Raw genomic sequence first — 17,500 nt, 5'->3', positions numbered from 1 at the left:
GTCCATAGCGCGCCATTTAAGGATATCAATCTCTCAAAAATAGGAAAGCCAGACGACACGTTGTTAACAAGAGCACAGCTTCGTCTGCTATTGGACGGGAATGGGACAGCATTTAATTGATTCAACCGGGAGCTCTTTAATCCTAAATTTTTGAAGGTTCGTTTATTTTTGGGGTATTTCATCACGCGAACTAATATTTTACTGGTAGCCATCACAAAGAGGTGTGGTCTGTAAACTCGCCAACAAAACAACCTCGGAACTAACCAAAATTTATGACTCATTTAAGTCATTTAAGCCTTTGAATGATTCATCATGTACACGGGGTTCATGCCAGCAAGGCCGAAATCGAGAATAATTAAAAGCAAAACAATGAGTAAAGTGCTACTCATGCTTCCTCGCTATTGCATCAGGAGGCTGACAATAACTCGTGGCTTTGTCGAGATGACAAGAAATCGCAAACAATAAGTGTTTTGGGATAGACTTTCATATACGGGACTAAAATGGCGGAGGACAAAAGAATTATTGTTATTCGGATTAGACTTTGCTAATTAGGCCTTGCTAATTATGCTCGCGTTGTTCTTTTGTGTTGTGGACATGAATTATTTCGGATCCGTTATATGAAAGACCAGAACAAAGTGAATTGTGAAGACAATATTCGCAACAAACATTTATCCAATTATAAATTCGTTAAACACCTTTCAAAACTGAAAGATCAAGCCATAAATAATGAAATATAGGAGGTTTTCAACCAACCTCTAGAGACAACAATAACAAGATAGAGAAAAGTACGACTTCTGGTGGACGAACAAAAGAAGCTGATGAGAGATCTTTTGTTTTCGTCCACCAACTTGGCGGCGATGACGTCATGTGAAAACCTCCTACAACTTAACTTTCTCCAAAAGTAATTTACGTTCTACTTTTTGTTTTTTTGGCTTTTGAGTTGAGATATTTGGCGAAACTGCTCCGTTCTTCAAGGTAATTCGAAAAAGAGCTGCCTAGTAATCACTATCTTCATAACCCGAGCAGTTCTTTCAGTTAGGAAAAAAAATAATAACACTGAGTTTCCAGCGCACAGATGTCAAGAAACTGCCTTTCTCACATACCTTATTCTTTTCAATTATTAAAAAAAAAAAGAAAGAAAAATGAGAAGAAAAGGTATGGTGGATCGTAGAAAGAGGTAAACTGGTGAAATGCAAACAAAGCCTACAAAAGGTTTGACAGCAGCTATTGTTCTTTCTGTCAACACCTCTCTGACGAGAAAACAAAAGGCACATGTATATCATATAAACTTTGAAATTGCAACGTTTTTGAAAACGGTTGTATATATATATAAACGAATAGACTAAGATGAAGTTGCTTCGCTTATCTTTGGAGTGCTCAATGCAAGAATTTTGCAGAACAAAATACAAATGTAAGAAGGAAAGTATTACTAGTTACTCGAGTTTCACGCTCAAGGCGATCATCAGACTGATCGTTGTCTACGAGAAGGTGTCATATATAAGTGTTCAAATTTAGGAACGGTTGCAGCGTCGCTGCCGCTAGCAATTGCGCATGCTCACTAGCTCGCTAGTTTGAGCACTCTGGCATGGCACTTTGAGCACTCTGGCATGGCTTAGATGTACCACATGTGTGGGACATTTGGGGTGGCTTTGTAAGTTTAACCTCCATCCCAGACGTCAGCACTGCACTGATGAGGCCCAGAAGGCCGAAACAGTACTGTCTGCAGTTAGATATAGCTCTTTGGCATTACAAAGCTTTTGCTTTCATGTCCAAATTGAGCACTCTACTGGGATGAGTCATTGCCGCTAGCAATTGCGCATGCTCACTAGCCCGCTAGTTTGAGCACTCTGGCATGGCTTAGATGTACCACATGTGTGGGACATTTGGGGTGGCTTTGTAAGTTTAACCTCCATCCCAGACATCAGCACTGCACTGATGAGGCCCAGAAGGCCGAAACAGTACTGTCTGCAGTTAGATATAGCTCTTTGGCATTACAAAGCTTTTGCTTTCATGTCCAAATTGAGCACTCTACTGGGATGAGTCATTGCCGCTAGCAATTGCGCATGCTCACTAGCTCGCTAGTTTGAGCACTCTGGCATGGCTTAGATGTACCACATGTGTGGGACATTTGGGGTGGCTTTGTAAGTTTAACCTCCATCCCAGACATCAGCACTGCACTGATGAGGCCCAGAAGGCCGAAACAGTACTGTCTGCAGTTAGATATAGCTCTTTGGCATTACAAAGCTTTTGCTTCCATGTCCAAATTGAGCACTCTACTGGGATGAGTCATTGCCGCTAGCAATTGCGCATGCTCACTAGCTCGCTAGTTTGAGCACTCTGGCATGGCTTAGATGTACCACATGTGTGGGACATTTGGGGTGGCTTTGTAAGTTTAACCTCCATCCCAGACATCAGCACTGCACTGATGAGGCCCAGAAGGCCGAAACAGTACTGTCTGCAGTTATATATATATATATATATATATATATATCATATATTATATATATATATATATATATATATATATGTGAAACTTGATTTTCGCGTAAAACAGTGCTCAATACATAGACGTAGAGCGTAGTATATATGGAAGAAAAAGACAAATAAACTACAAGTTCATCCCTACAAGCCTGTTTCGTGGTCGCCGACTCATCAGGGGATGAGTACACCAGGGGATAAAATCCCCTGATGAGTGGGCGACCACGAAACAGGCTTGTAGGTATGAACTTGTAGTTTATTTGTCTTTTTCTTCCATATATATGTATATATATATATATATATATTTTTTTTTTTTTAACTACACAAGTCCATGGACATAGGACTAGAACCTGGAAATGTTGATTGACCCGTTACCTGACCACCTAACCAACACACCACTATCCTGTCAGGGACAACATTTTAAACACTATTTGATAATGCTGTGATATCACTCGGTGTCATGTCTATGACTTTTATACAATTGAACTGATTATTTTATTTCATTCGATATTTTTCCATTTATGTTTCTGTGTCGATAATTTGAATAATTTGTAATTTCGGTTTTTTTATTGAGGCGCTCAAGGTTTCTTTGTGACGTAAGTAAGTGATAATATTAAGCGTTTAAATTTGTAGCACTTTTTTTCTCGAAGTTAGGAGCACGCGTTTTACGGAGCAGGAGTTTTTATCTATGATTTTTTGCGGTTTCAACGCTTGGAGTTACGTCAGATGTGAGCGTCCATTGACTTATTTCTACTTAGTTTTCAATTTTTAGATTTTCTGATCCCTTGTACCTCATTTGTAATTCAGTGTGGACTATCTATCTTTTTTTTCCTTTAGTTTTTACCGAATTGGATTAGATAGCGGCTCAAAACCACTGCAATGGTGTACCAGTTTGGTTGAACTAGCGAACTCCGGTGCACACGCGACAGACCGACCCGCTGCTTCTCTGGGAATGCGACAATCGGCAACGAACAATATTAAACACTGCAAAAGGTAGGTTACCAAACTTAAAATCAAAGCTTAGGCCTAAATAATTAATCTAGCTGAGGCCTAATTTATTCATCTTTAGCAGCAATATTCTATGGGAGCCTAAATAAATGTTATTATTATTATTGTTATTTTTTGCTTTGGATTCGGTGTCTTGATTTTCAGGGGTGAAGCGGACAGAAGCGGTTCCTATAGGGTATAAACTACGAGTTCGAACTTGGTTTTTTTTCTCTGCTACCACAAGTCCTGGGACACAGTGTCCTATATTAACAATCATTTCAAAATAAATTACGAAAGGAGAGATCATAGCTCTGAGTGTACGTTTGACCCGCTGAATGGTTCACTCATTTGATTAAGCATTGGGCTTCTGTACATGTGTGGGGACGTCACGGGTTCGAGAATCCCTCGGAAAAGCAAAAGCAAACCGCCTTTGGATAAAATTCGAAGCTCAAGATTTTGCCAGTCAAATGTCAAACAGGCACGCTTTCAAAATCTGATGGAAAAAAGGAAGTGAATTTTCTGTTCATAGTAGTACTTTAGGCTTGAGTATTGTCATTTAGCATTTCATTAAATGGCGAGGATGACGTAACGTGAAAACCAGCTATTCATCGTCTTTATTATCAGCGCTGTTTGTTGTGTTTGATAAAGGTAATAAAAATAAAGTAGAAAACTAATTATTCATTAATAAAAATAATTCATTTAATTGTTTATTCATTATTCATTTGCTAATTATTATTTATCAATTCAGTATAAAAATTGTTGATAACCTAATAGTACAAACATTACGACGATAGGTAATGATGGTGAGAATGATGATGATGACAATGATGATGATGACAATGATAGCGGTAATTTTATGAATAAAATCTTAAAATACCTGGACAACCATAGATCTCTACCCTCATTGCTATGTCATTGTGCCATTCAACTGGAACAAACCGAATAAAGCGTGCTGTGATTGATGGACTGAGAGCGTTGTATACAACCGTATCGTTGTCTTCATTGGCGTAGAAAACCTAAAGAAATCAACATCCTTCAGCCTTCGTGAGAGCAAAATGATGACAACTGAGATGTGAAAATAGCTGACGTTGCCCTTGAATTTCAGTTCCTAAGTAATAGTTAAGAAAATATGGTTTTATAGCCATGACGTCATAAACGTCCGTACGTCCGTCCCCCCCACCATGTATGCCAATGTGACCAGTATCATGCTCTTTTGATCAATTGACACCTGTCAAAAAAAGGTTTCTGCTGACCATTATCACGTGACCATATCGCGGGTTCAAGCTTAGAGCTCACCGAGGTCAGCTGTTTTTTATTTAAAGTTGATCGCTGACAGGTCAAGGCTCAACCTTGCTTAACACACCTAAAAATAAGCGAGGATTCATTTTTCGCGCGCTTTCTGTGGCTCGACGCGGCTACACGGCTAGGCTACGTCAACTATAGTTCTTACACAGTCAAGGCTTTTCGTGTTCAGGTGGAAAACGGTTTGGAAAATGTTTTCTTTCTTCCTTTTCGCTGGTTTCAATCCAGTTTGACATATCATGATAGTTGTGGTCCACACTGGCGGCTACGCAGTTATTCAAGTCAAGCATCGGAAGGATATAGACTTAAAGCTGAATGTTTGTTTTTAATTTGCTTAGAGCTGCTTTTTTCTCTGTATTGCAATTTTTGGCATATCTTTTAAAGCTCTGATAAGGTTACATGATGCCTGGAGGACCTATGATTAGAACAGAAACGAAAGGAGAGCGAAAGAGCACGGTTTTTCCTTTGTTCAGGAATGAAAATCGAATTTTTATTGACAACTGGAATTAAATAACAATTAATTATCTGTACTATTTTGGACACACGATAAAGTTGAATTGTTTATTTGTTTTTCTATAAAATGCGAGCGAACAAATGCTTTTTTTAATCCGTTTGCCAAACTGGTTTTCATTGTGCCTCGAAAGTGACAAGAAAATCTTGCCCTTATTTTATTAACATGTAATCGAAATGAGTTATCGAGAAATTAGAGCGCAATTTCACTAGCTTGTGTTTTCCGCAATTTTTTTAAAGCACCTAAAGGTAATTTAGTGTTCGTCCTTTCTTGGTTGCTTTTTGCCGATTCTTGTTCCAAGCCAAGCTGGCGTGTTTCAATGATATAAATCAAAATGTGAATGATCTCGTTTTCAGAGATAAAGTGGAATAAAGTACATCAGTAAAACTCTTTTTTTGACCTTAAACTGACAAAGTTTTTTTATGGATTCTAATTTTAGCGTGATTCCTATTCGCTGGATATTGACAGTTAACTCTGAAATGGCTTTTTTCCTTTACATTCACTCACTGAGGGTGTGCTTGTTTTCTTTTAAAACTCGTGCGGTTCAACAAAAAATCATTGCCAAACTGGTGAATTCAAAAGTAAATTTCACTCGAAAAACCTATATCACACTCATTGCTTTGTGATTCATGCAATGTGGGTTTTTAGCGTAATATTTACAGTGGAATTCAGTAGTTCAGCAATGAATCTTTCTACATAAGATAGCAAAGAAAATGATTTAATTATTAAAGCAGCAACCAGAAACATCAAAACACGGACAATTCTAAACTGTTATTTCCATTAACCCTAAAGGCAGTAAGATTAAATAACCAGGGATCTCCGCTTTTAGGCTTGGCTAAATATATATATTATATTTGCCTATTATTGTTCGCACGGTTTCAACTATCTTTTTATCATGATGGAATGAACTAAATTTTCACAATTACTGCAACATTCTTTGGACAGAGGGACACATGTTTATAGGTAACTTCTGTTATGCGTTAACGTCCTTAAATAAAAGTTGTTTCTTACTTGCTCACTTACCAGTCAACTTGCTCTAAGGTGCAATATCAATTCAGGCTAAATCACCAGTCATTCGTTAGGGATTGATAATGCAGACTTACTGACTTTTGCGCCGCCATTAAGTGGAAAGCGAACAAAATTTAGTTTTTGCAAAATTTAATACTGAAGTACGACCTTGCGTCCACATAGTGACTTAACTAAATATAGGAAGGTTTTCACTAGGAACGCCGGCACAAAGCACAAGCAACATATACAGATTAAGTAGCGTTTTGATCATCAAAACCATTTGTTAGGAAGACAGATTTCATTTAGCAACAGTATGTCACTGTATTTGCTGCTCGTGCTTATGCTCACGTCGCGACCCAACCGTAGAAAACAGCATAGAACTAACTTGAGTACCTTTGGAAAATTGGCACCTTCTGGCTTAAATACGTGGAAAATGTCTGCATCGTCGCTGTATTCCAAACTGTACTTGGTTACCCACTGATCATGCTTGAATCTTCCCTGGGTAGCAACACGTGTTACTGTGGTGTAGCTTCCAAGATCAACTTGTAACCATTGGTGGAGATTGTTTGTAGAAGCTACCCAGCCCCCGAGCAGGCTCCCTGACTTGGAATGTAACCTGGCTTGTGCTCCTGAGAGGTTTTGATCCCACTCTGAGGATGCGGTGATTTGGGAATCTGGTATAGCTTTGCTTTCCATACCAATAGGCTCAGTACAACCTTGATCAGACATAATAGGAAGTTTACGTTGTTGGCGATTAGTTTGGTTAAAATTTCCGGAAGTTTTGGTTCAAAGTCATATCAATTTGTTAGCCTATCTGTTCTGCTTCGAGATATTTTTCTTAGGGTACTCTGTTTCTCCCTCTCCCATCTCATAAAGAAAATAAAAGCATGAAAAACATCATTTTATTTGGTCAACTCTAGAGAATCTCTAAATTCATACCGGAACTTTTGGCAAAAACGACGGGGCCCTATTCATCAATGTACATGGACGTAGGGTTTGCTCCATAATAGGGGTCCTACGATCTGCAATGCCATGGTAAAACAATAGCCTTATGCAATCGCAAATCTGAGGTTTAGATACATTTCTTGAGTATTCCGCAAGTTTTTGTAACATATTTTAACTATCAAAACTAAGCGTTCAACATTCGTTGTTGTAATATCACACTTTGCTCGGAAACACCATTGCAAGTTACTTGAGACGGCGGAAAAGAAATGCTCGGAAACGCAGAGCCATTGTTTATCTCGTGAGACACAATCATTTTAGTGGTGTCCTTGTTGATGCTTCCGTCGGAGGTCGTAAGGTTTTCTTCGATTTACCACCATCACCTGTCCTTATTCACCATTGTGGAGTAGCTCGTTCTAGCTAGTATATCCGAACATTTATCCTCCCAAACCATTAAATAGCACAGAGGACAGAGCACAGTACCGGGAACTCCATGCCCTCCATGTGTAGACTCTCCGAGGAAAGTAGAAAGCCAACAGCCAAGGCAGCTTAGCTGGTCGACGTAGCTGATAGCAAATCACCACCGGTGCTGACGTCAATGCCTAGGGAAGCACTTTTTCCTTAGTTATTGCAAGACCCTGAGCATTGGTCCTGCCAGAGTTTTGCATTCGCAACCTCCCAAACGGTTGTCAGATCCTCACCCAACTGAGCCAAGGAGTCGGCGGAAATGTAATGTCATGTGCAGAAAACGTTTATCTCTGCTTAGAGAAAACATGTGCGAAAAAGAGCCGCGAGCAGGAAGAGCGGGTGACTCCTGTGTAATATTATACTATACCTATCGAACTGTGCGTACAAGGCTTATAATTGCGGGATCTGTCTTTAAAATACCTGAACACCCGTAGAGTTCCATCCTCATTGATATCTGCCCATGCCACTCAACAGGCTGTATGCGTATATGGCGTGCCACGATGGGTGGATTCAGGCTGTTGTACACAACAGTGTCGCTGTCTTTGTTTCCATCAAATACCTTTAAATAATACATCAAAATGGGTAAGGTTGAGGTTGGAAATCCACCTTGAACGGTTTGTCGACCACCGCTGCAATATATAGTGTCTCATGGACGTCCTCGCGTTTTAATTTATTCTTGTTAATTTAATGGGTGCGATGTAAAGATACTAGAGAAATAGAAACGAAAGAAAACAGAAATAGACACAACAAAGAGATAGAAACAAAAGAAATGGAGGTTATTACATGGCCTTGCGGAACAACGGGCAGCGACGGATTTTTCAACAATATTCTATTTATTTTATAAACACCAATGAATTACTAAATCATTTCGTGAGAGGCATCTAAAGGCGCGATTTTTAAGTATAACCGTGGCAAAAGTGATCTTTTCACATGTGAAGATAACATATTGTCTTTACTTGTGAATATATCATGTTTTCGTGCGAAATCTCACTTGCATTTCATTGGTGTTTATAAATGGAAATCTGAAATAGATACTAGATAAATATTTGAAATAGAGCGGTATAGCGATGGTGGCCCTGACTGCAGCAGGGATTTACTAATGGTAATAAGGCCATGGTTTGTAGTGATAACGCTGATGATGACAACGGCAATGATCAGGTGCCGCATTAGCTGATTAGATTGCATGAGAGAACCGGTTTTCAAGTACACTTGATTTCTCATACAAACATATGTTGGCCAGTTATTGTTATTAAGGCCTCCCGTATTTCATGGATGCCACGTTACGCAAGTATCAATGGTTCAGATATCTGTGAAGGCTATTGGTTTAGAATCCTACTCCGTTTTGTGCTCGTTGGCATATCTAACAGTTGCCAAAGGAATGGGCAGAAAGGTACGACAGCAATAAAGGGAAAAAAAAAGTGACCAAAATTATGAAGTCTGTATACTATCCGGCACTTCCTTTCCCTGATAAATATTTTTTGTAGTCATTAAGTAAATCTCTTTTTCGATGTTTGTACCTTTAATTTGAATTTATTTGCGTCTATATCTACAGCACGCCGAAGAACTTAAGTTATAATGGACTTTTCTATTTAGTTAAAGATTACTATCATTAGCAATGCTGCTCCTTCAGATTTTGATAATTATTATGAAACTGAAGGTAGATGTAACAGTGCCACCTATCAGAAAGGTATACCGACGTACCGACGATAAACCCTTATAACGATGTTATCAAGATAAAGTAACCTACCCATGCAGATCCATTGCTTGCTCTCTTGAAGAACTCAAACATTTCTCCATCGTCGCTATATTGCACCCTGTACCTTGTTACCCATTGGTTGAAGGCGTTCCTCCCTTGAGTCGCCACGCGTGTTATTCTCGTGTGAGCACGAAGATCAACCTGCAGCCATTGTTTGAGATCAGCTTTGAGAGCAATCCATCCTCCTCGCTTACTCTGACTTATCTTTGAATGCAGCCGAGCTTGTTGAGCAGAATGTTCGTCATCCCACTGTGAAGAAGCACTGATTTGTTCGTCAAAGATTGCCTCACTTTCCATACCAAGAGGTGCTGTGCAAGCTGAATTTTTCAAAAACATTAGAATAGTAAGAGAATATAACAAATGTAAATTCCAGGCAAGGTATATTTTCCTAACATGAATTATTGCCTCTGAGAGAAAGGTTATGCTAATCCCCAAAGTAGAGACAAGATCCGAGGAAAACAACATTGAAAGTGTATTGTCTGAGGAACTTGTCATTTAAGTGACTCATTTAAGACGGCCATGAAATGGTTAACCACGAAGCAAAAGAACATATCTGCACCAAAACGGCCACTATCTCTTTGATGATGTTATGAAACCAACCCGGCTACCTTAACGCCGTATGCTTACGCTCTTAAGAGAAAAAAGCGAAAGCTAACCTAGTTCCCAGAATTCTCTCTTCCTCCGCAAGGAATCCGGGTTACACCACATCAAAAATCTGGGTGGGGTGACAGCGTACGAAATACTATCAAATAATGTCATCCAACAAACTAATAAAGTAAACTAATAAAATAATGTTATCATGCCTAACAGCAAGCAACGCATATCACAAATCCGAACATCATTTTGAACCGAAACTTCATTTTCTCCTTACAATAGATATTATTTACACGTAGTGTTGAGATCATTCGTTCGGAGACTCTCCCTCTCGGTGATTTTTATTGCCACTGGAAGCCACGTGACCTTGCAAAACCTGTTTTGTTTTTCCTTAAACGACATACAGAACTCTTGGATCGAGTTTGAGTTCAAAGAAACTTTTCAGCTTAAGCTTTTAGACATTTTCCGTTTGTTTTGTTTTTTTCTTTTGGATTTTTGTTCTCCAAAAAGCTAAGAAGTGTGCACAGTATCCTCTATTCTAGGGACAAGACGAATGTTGTTGGGCGAAAACAATAGATCTATAATGAACTCCTTTTGTTCGCTCACCAGCAATTGTACATTGAACTGTTGCTTTCTGTAAAAAAGCCCGCAAAACTCATATTTTTCATATTTTTCTCATTTTTTTGCTTCAAGAGATTGTGCCAGCCATGCTGACAACAATTTTTGATAAAAGTGTTTTCTTACGTTCAGTAGACACGAACAGGATTTAATGCTCCCGATTTGTACTGGCACGATTTTAGACCAATAGGGAGCACCACAAACGATAACGGGATTGACATAAACGACGTAACCTCAAAGCAGAAATTCTGTTATGGCAATAACTTCGAGTGTACTTGAAAAAACCTCAGTTTAGGAGGTGTCCTATTTACCGAGTTAGGATTTCCAGTGGGATTTCGAGTTGGTTTTTCCACTTGGATTTTCGACTTAAGCTTAAATTTTGTTTTTATGCCCAATTAGGCCTAACGTTAGCACTTATAAAAGGTTTGGGGATTTTCAACAGTTACGTTTTAAACCTTAGTATCCATTTTACCCCTGGTCTGCAGTCTGCATTTTACACAGACCAATTCGAAAATACAACTCAAAGTTCAACGCGAAATTCCAACTCCAAAATCCAAGTCGAAAATCCAAATCGAAATCCAACTCGAAATCCTAACTCGAAAATTAGTCTGTCGCGGATTTATGTCGTTCCCATAGTCTATGCTTCGAACCTTGGACTCTGTAAATACTGAATATAGATTTTACATGAACTTAAACAATATACGATGTTTCCTTAAATAATTTTCCACAATAGCTTTAATTGACAGATAGACAGCCAAAGTTGAAGTTACCTGGGCATCCATAGATCTCCATTCTTACGGATATGTGCTTCTCCCACTCGATCGGCAATATCCGCAAGAAACGTGCAGTGATTGGTGGAGTCAGCTTGTTGTATACAACTGAATCGCTGTCTTGATTTCCATCATACACCTCATGTGAAAAAGAAAGAACGGTGTAGAAGAGCACAGCCTGCTTTTTAAAGAGTTTCGTAATTTTTAATCTCATAGTAGTCTTAAAGACCCCAGGACTCAAAATACCGAGAACATATCCTTTCCTTAAAAGGCACCTACAGTCTATTCATTTCGCTAATGCTCCATTAATCAAATAAACGTCCTGATGATGGCATTTCCCGTAAATCGTAACTCCTTGTCATTAAAAGGCCAGGACGGTAATAAGTGCGTATAAAAGGGACTGTGGGTTCAGCACTAGATAAACCGCCCTGTTGAAGACACTAGCATGAATGTCGAAACAGTTGGCTCTCTAAAATACATTCACAGAGTTGTATCAAGCCACGTCTAAGTCGATGAATTTAAGGAAAAATCTTCAAAGTTTTTGAGCAAGTGGTAGCCAACTATGTGCTGCCTTAAAATAAAAACAACAGCAGTAAAAAAAAAACAAACAAACAAACCAGGTGACAATCAATCCACCTTTGTTAATATCTGCAGGCTTTCATAACTTTCTAAGCGGTCCTTTCCCTAATCCAGGACAAATTTCCTTCCACTTGTTATAGAATATTATTCTCTCGTGCACAAAATAAAAATCATCGTAGAAATGGGGACATGAAATTCTCTATTACATTTTCTTGGATTGAAACATAAGCCGTGGACTTAGCCGCTTTTCTGGATTGAGGCAGTTATCTAATTGATGAAGCAAAACATTCAATGCCGTTTCCATTTTAAAAAAAAATTTGACTCAAAAAGCCCTGACCATATAAAAATATAATTGATGCCGCTTCTCACTTCAACTATAAACAGCAGGGAAACATAACCTTGAATTTCCAAGGAAAGTTATTCCTATTCATGTTTAGAAAAAACGTATTTTTTTTGTACTTAATTTAAAAGGCCAGATTCACCTAAAGATATTGTTTCCCTTGACAATGAGAACATTTTTTGGGGGGGTTTTAATTTTTATTCATTTCTTTTTTTAAAAAGAGGTCAATTAGCAAGAAGGAAAAATAAAAGAACAGCGGCAAGCAAAAAGCCAAAAAAAAAAAAAAAAAAACACACTATACATCTTGTCCGTTTTTTTCCTTGGGTAAAAAGGCACGGTCGAAGCAAATGAACAAAACAGAGACGGGTTTTCAAAAATGTAGAGAAGGTATTTATACCTCATTTATTTTTTTTGGATTTTTTGGAGATTCAGGTCTAAAGGCTCATATAAGGCAGAGAGGCTTCCCATTTCGTTTTGACAGTAGAGACATTGTTTTCTTTTTGATAAATGTGTTTAAAATAAAAGCAAAAGAGTTTAATTATAAATTGGGGGTATGTTCTCTTAAGCGACAAAGCCAGATGTAGTGCATGTTTGGCAATTAGGTAACGGAAATTGATTTGTAGTTTGTGTTTAGAGCCATCCGGCCTCAGACCCAAAGCCGTATTTATATGTAAGAAATTGTGTTCAGTGCATCATATATTTTGAATGCTCGGTGGCCCCATTTTTCTTTCCGTTGAAGTACGTGAGAGGATACAATTATTTTGCTTTTTATGCTCTCGTGCGACAGAAGTTTTCTTTCTTAGACTAATATGTATCATTTTTCAAGGTCAATTTCACCTCAAACAAAGACATCAGCTGCAAAAGTTTATTAAGTTATGTTAGTTATATTGAACTGAGTTCGTTTACCTGATATAAATTTCACTAATGTAGCTTTTTTTTAAAGTTTTATTGCTGACGGTTGTAAGCTAAGATCGTCTTAAAATAACACAAGCTTCTAAAAATGCACCTTATCTCGAAAACGAGCGTCTGAGAAGATATTGCAATAGCTATGGATTTGAACACCGTGTTTTGACCTTGGCGCCAACTGGAAAATTAGTGAAGTTTCCGAACTCAGGCGGTAGAAAACGATACAATTCCCATTCTCCAGCTTCTTTTTCTTCTGTTGTCGAAATCGTGGATGTCTCCTAACTTGAAAGCATTGTAAAGCTCGAACAGGCCGCGTCAAAGAACACTGTCGCAACCAAAACATCTAATTTATGCCGGACTGATTTGTGCAGGCGAGTTTCTGATTGGCGCAGATTAACAATGGCTCACCTCACGCGTCCAGCCATGATTTCGGGAGTGAGCGCTTGCTCATTTTCTCAAAAAAAAAACGGCTGGTAATCGAACCTAATTTTAGTCTCGATTTTCATACGACTGTCGATTCTTTCATAAAAGATGATTTGCACATCATTGTCTTGATTTTCCAAATACTCATTCACGGTTAATACAGTTGAGTTATCAAAGTTCTGGGCTGGTTAATTATCAAGGGCACCCAACGAGAAAATTAAGCCAAAAGCCTTTCAGAGACATGCTCTAGGCTCCTTGTATTATATAAAGACTATCTAAAGAGATGTTTTTATCACTTAGAAAATTTTGATCTGTTCTGATATCTTAGCTAAAAATTGAAGTCTCCGAAAATTTTAGGGAATGATATCTTCATATCAGAAATTGCTAGCTGCACGTTACCTTCTAAGAACTTCCAACCGTACCATTTTTTCATCCAAAACTGCTAGGTGAGTGCTCAAATTTGCAAAAATATCCATTCCGAAGACGTAAGGGACTATTTTTCCCTGGTTGCGAATCTTTTAGGTGACGTTTTAGTAAAGAAATCTGTAGCCTTTTGGCAACGTAGAGCCGAAATTATTAGAGCAGTTTGACTCTCCCCAACACATATTTCACCGAAGATTATCTTTGGGTGCCCCAGACTTATTCCGTAGCATAATTACCGGACAGTTTTCCTCAGACCTACCTTCGCTGAGATTTGTCCCGGTTCCACATAAAACTTGAATTTTACTCCATCATCGCTGTAGGCTATTTTGTACTTGGTTATCCACTCTTGGTGCGAATTTCTTCCCTGAGTCGCTACTCGTGTTATTCTGTAGTAAGTCCGAAGATCCACCTGCAACCATTGCTTCAGGTCATTTGACAAAGCAGACCAACCCCCAGCTAAATTGCCATCCTCTTCGAAATGCAGCCTGGCATGCGCTGCAGAATGATTTCCATCCATTTGCGATGATGCGCTTATCTGGAAATTATGGATCGCCTCACTTTCCATCCCAAGGGGTGTAATACATGCTACAGCCAAAAGGGAAAAAAATGTTACTATTCAACAAGAGATGTATGAAAAACCTTGGCAAGGGTCAGCTCTTACTGCGTATCTGTCATTTAGAAATCAAGACATTTTTTTCGTAGGCTTAGTTGTTAGCAAATTTAACGTCCATCCATGTGCATGTTAACCAAGTGACTGTATTTCGGGACCGCGAGTCCAAAGTTGCCAGGAACTGCTAAAACTGAAAGAAAATCACTGTTCTGAGGCTACGCTACAGCTGTTCACTACCTGGACAACCGTAGATTTCCAGTCTTAATGATATTCCGGCCCTCCAAGCGACTGGCTGTATCCGCACATAGCGCGTGGTGATTGGCTGCTTTAGATTGTTGTATACAATTGAGTCAACGTCAACATTTCCAGTAAACACCTATTCCGAAAAAGAGAAACAGAAGAGACATTTGGACCAAACGACTTATTCGCAAACTCGGCTTAAAGAAATAGTGAATGGAGTACTTTACAGCGGCATTGTTTACCTTAGGTGATGTATCTCCTCTTTCTTTATATAGATGGAATACAACACCGTCGTCACTGTAAAGTAACCTAAATTTTGTCAGCCACTGATCATGTCCATTTCTCCCTTGAGTTGCCACACGTGTTACTATGGTGTAGTCAACAAGATCCACTTGCAGCCATTGCTTGTAATCCATTACCCTAGCTGACCAGCCTCCCCTCAGGCTCCCTGTCAGCTTAATATTAAGTCTGGCGCGTGATGCAGCGTGATTGGCATCCCATTCTGTGGATGCAGTAATCTGGGAATCGGCGATCGCTCGGCTCTCCATACCAAGCGGCGCAATGCAACCTAGATTAATGTAGATGGCAGAAATAATTACAGCTGTAAGCTAGCAATTAGACAGTCTTGTTAAAAACAATCCTTTAAAAAATAGAAATCTGAGATCATAATGAAGGGTTGTCGTAAGATCAAATTCGACTTTTTATTTCCTACAAGGAAAGCCAGGATGTGAAAATCCGCTATGTCCTGTGCCTCTAATCCGTAAAGAGTAGGGCATGGACCTTGCGGTGTTGTGGTCAGGCCTCATTTCATTCATTCATGTGCTGGGTGAGATGGACTAATAGCGGCTGCCAGTGGCGCCTGTATATGCTGATGTCCGATCTCACCCATAGATCACTTGCTTGTAAGGCGCATTTGAATATGCCAATAAAAAAATGCGCTATATGAATTCATTACCATTACCACATTTGTGGCAACAATGACTAACGGTCCTGTTTTTTGTGACTGTGACTGCGAAAACGCTCCAAAAATTGTGAACGTTTAAATCAAGGATTTACGAAAATTTTAAAAAACAAAGAAAACGTATCTGGTTATTTTTTTCTTTATTTCCATTTTTCCCCCAAACAGGGCGTATTAATTCCCCTACACAGATAAAAATTGACCTCCAACATACGTTTCGCCGACGAAGACGGCTGGATGGATCGTGAATGAGTGGTAGTAGAATTGAGAAAGGATAGTTGATAATGATAGTTGCAGTTGTCTTTATCGGTTTGAATACAAATGATCGTACAAAGGTATCCACAAAAAACTAAATCCAATTAAAATTTCTAAACTACATTGGGTAAAATGCAAGATCCTTTCAGATTACCTTGGCAGCCGTATAGTTCCATTCTCAATGATATTTGATTGTGCCACTCTACCGGCAATACCCGCACTGAGCGTGCTGTGATTGACGGATTCAATTTGTTGTAGACAACTGAGTCACTATTTTGATTTCCATCAAAGACCTAAATGTAACAGATCAGTAGGTCATTGAAAAAAGTTCACTTCTCTTACTGTCCAAATATAGCAATCACAACACCACTGTCTTAAGTCAGTGAATTAAACAAGAAAACAATCTTGGCAGAGAAATAGCTCGGTAAGAACAGAAGCCGCTATAGGTAGCCACAGTGTGGTTCACGAGCGACTGAGAGTCGATTATGAGGAGCAAGAAAAAATAGGAGAAGCCCAAAAAAAAAAAAAAAAAGTTGGATCAAATAAGATTAACTGGCTCTCTGCCCTAACGCTATAGCTACTTGGGTTGCAAGCCGGGTCACAAGTGCGAATGATGAAACGTGGCCGATAATTGTTGACTATTCTAGTAACCGTATTTGTGCACTTGGCGGCTTGTTTCAAATAAATTTTAAAATAATCGAAGGCAAAAACTGATTGTGATAATAAAACACGCACTTAGAAATTTGAAATGAATTTCTTTTAAAAATGTGCAGTTGCCTAATTTCGCAAATAAAGGAGCAGAATGCGCTCGAATCTGAATTTGTTATTGCTTCCACAGTATGGAGCGGTATTGGTGTCAAAATTAAAGTCGCATTTCATTGCACTGATCTTGCATTTTATGCTGTACTTTTCGAATTTAATGTTGCATCAGTTGCATTTTCATGCTGTGTTGCGAATTGATAGTGAGAATTCATTTTATGAAGGTACTATGGTTTGCCAATAGTGCCCCATTTCTTGATGCATGACGTCAAAACTCACTTAATGCAGATCAATCAAATGTTTATTCATGCGTACAGGCTGTCACAAATGTCAATAATTCGCAGCGTATATTGGCTAAAGAATAGCGTACAACTGTCAACTGTTTTTTCAGCGGACGACTACTATCCATCCGGGTATTTTCCTTGGACAGGCACTATGGGCTGATGGTGTCTCTCCGCGGACGAACACTATCGCGTCACGTGATCATTTTAAACCAATAAGAATCGGAGAAAATTTAGTGGTAAACTATAATGTTTGATAGTCCAAGGTAGGTCATTTTATGAAGGTAAAAGG

General features: G+C 38.9%; 1 protein-coding gene across 2 annotated transcripts in view; it reads right to left on the bottom strand.

The window, feature by feature from the left end:
* LOC138012428 (uncharacterized) overlaps positions 1-17,500 on the bottom strand; it is a 139,953-nt gene that overhangs the window by 40,083 nt on the left and 82,370 nt on the right. For both annotated transcript variants that reach the window (XM_068859198.1, XM_068859197.1), the window contains exons 10-18: positions 16,323-16,461; positions 15,198-15,523; positions 14,953-15,091; positions 14,365-14,690; positions 11,435-11,573; positions 9,444-9,769; positions 8,117-8,255; positions 6,680-7,002; positions 4,343-4,481 (exon numbers count right to left, since the gene is read on the bottom strand). In XM_068859198.1, the coding sequence (XP_068715299.1) occupies positions 4,343-4,481; positions 6,680-7,002; positions 8,117-8,255; positions 9,444-9,769; positions 11,435-11,573; positions 14,365-14,690; positions 14,953-15,091; positions 15,198-15,523; positions 16,323-16,461 (1,996 nt within the window). The remainder of the gene's footprint in view (positions 1-4,342; positions 4,482-6,679; positions 7,003-8,116; positions 8,256-9,443; positions 9,770-11,434; positions 11,574-14,364; positions 14,691-14,952; positions 15,092-15,197; positions 15,524-16,322; positions 16,462-17,500) is intronic.

Source organism: Montipora foliosa, chromosome 8 (assembly GCF_036669935.1).
Source record: "Montipora foliosa isolate CH-2021 chromosome 8, ASM3666993v2, whole genome shotgun sequence".
Classification (NCBI taxonomy): domain Eukaryota; kingdom Metazoa; phylum Cnidaria; class Anthozoa; order Scleractinia; family Acroporidae; genus Montipora; species Montipora foliosa.
The sequence above is the reverse complement of the archived record's forward strand: the minus strand, read 5'-3'. Positions and strand labels throughout refer to the sequence as shown.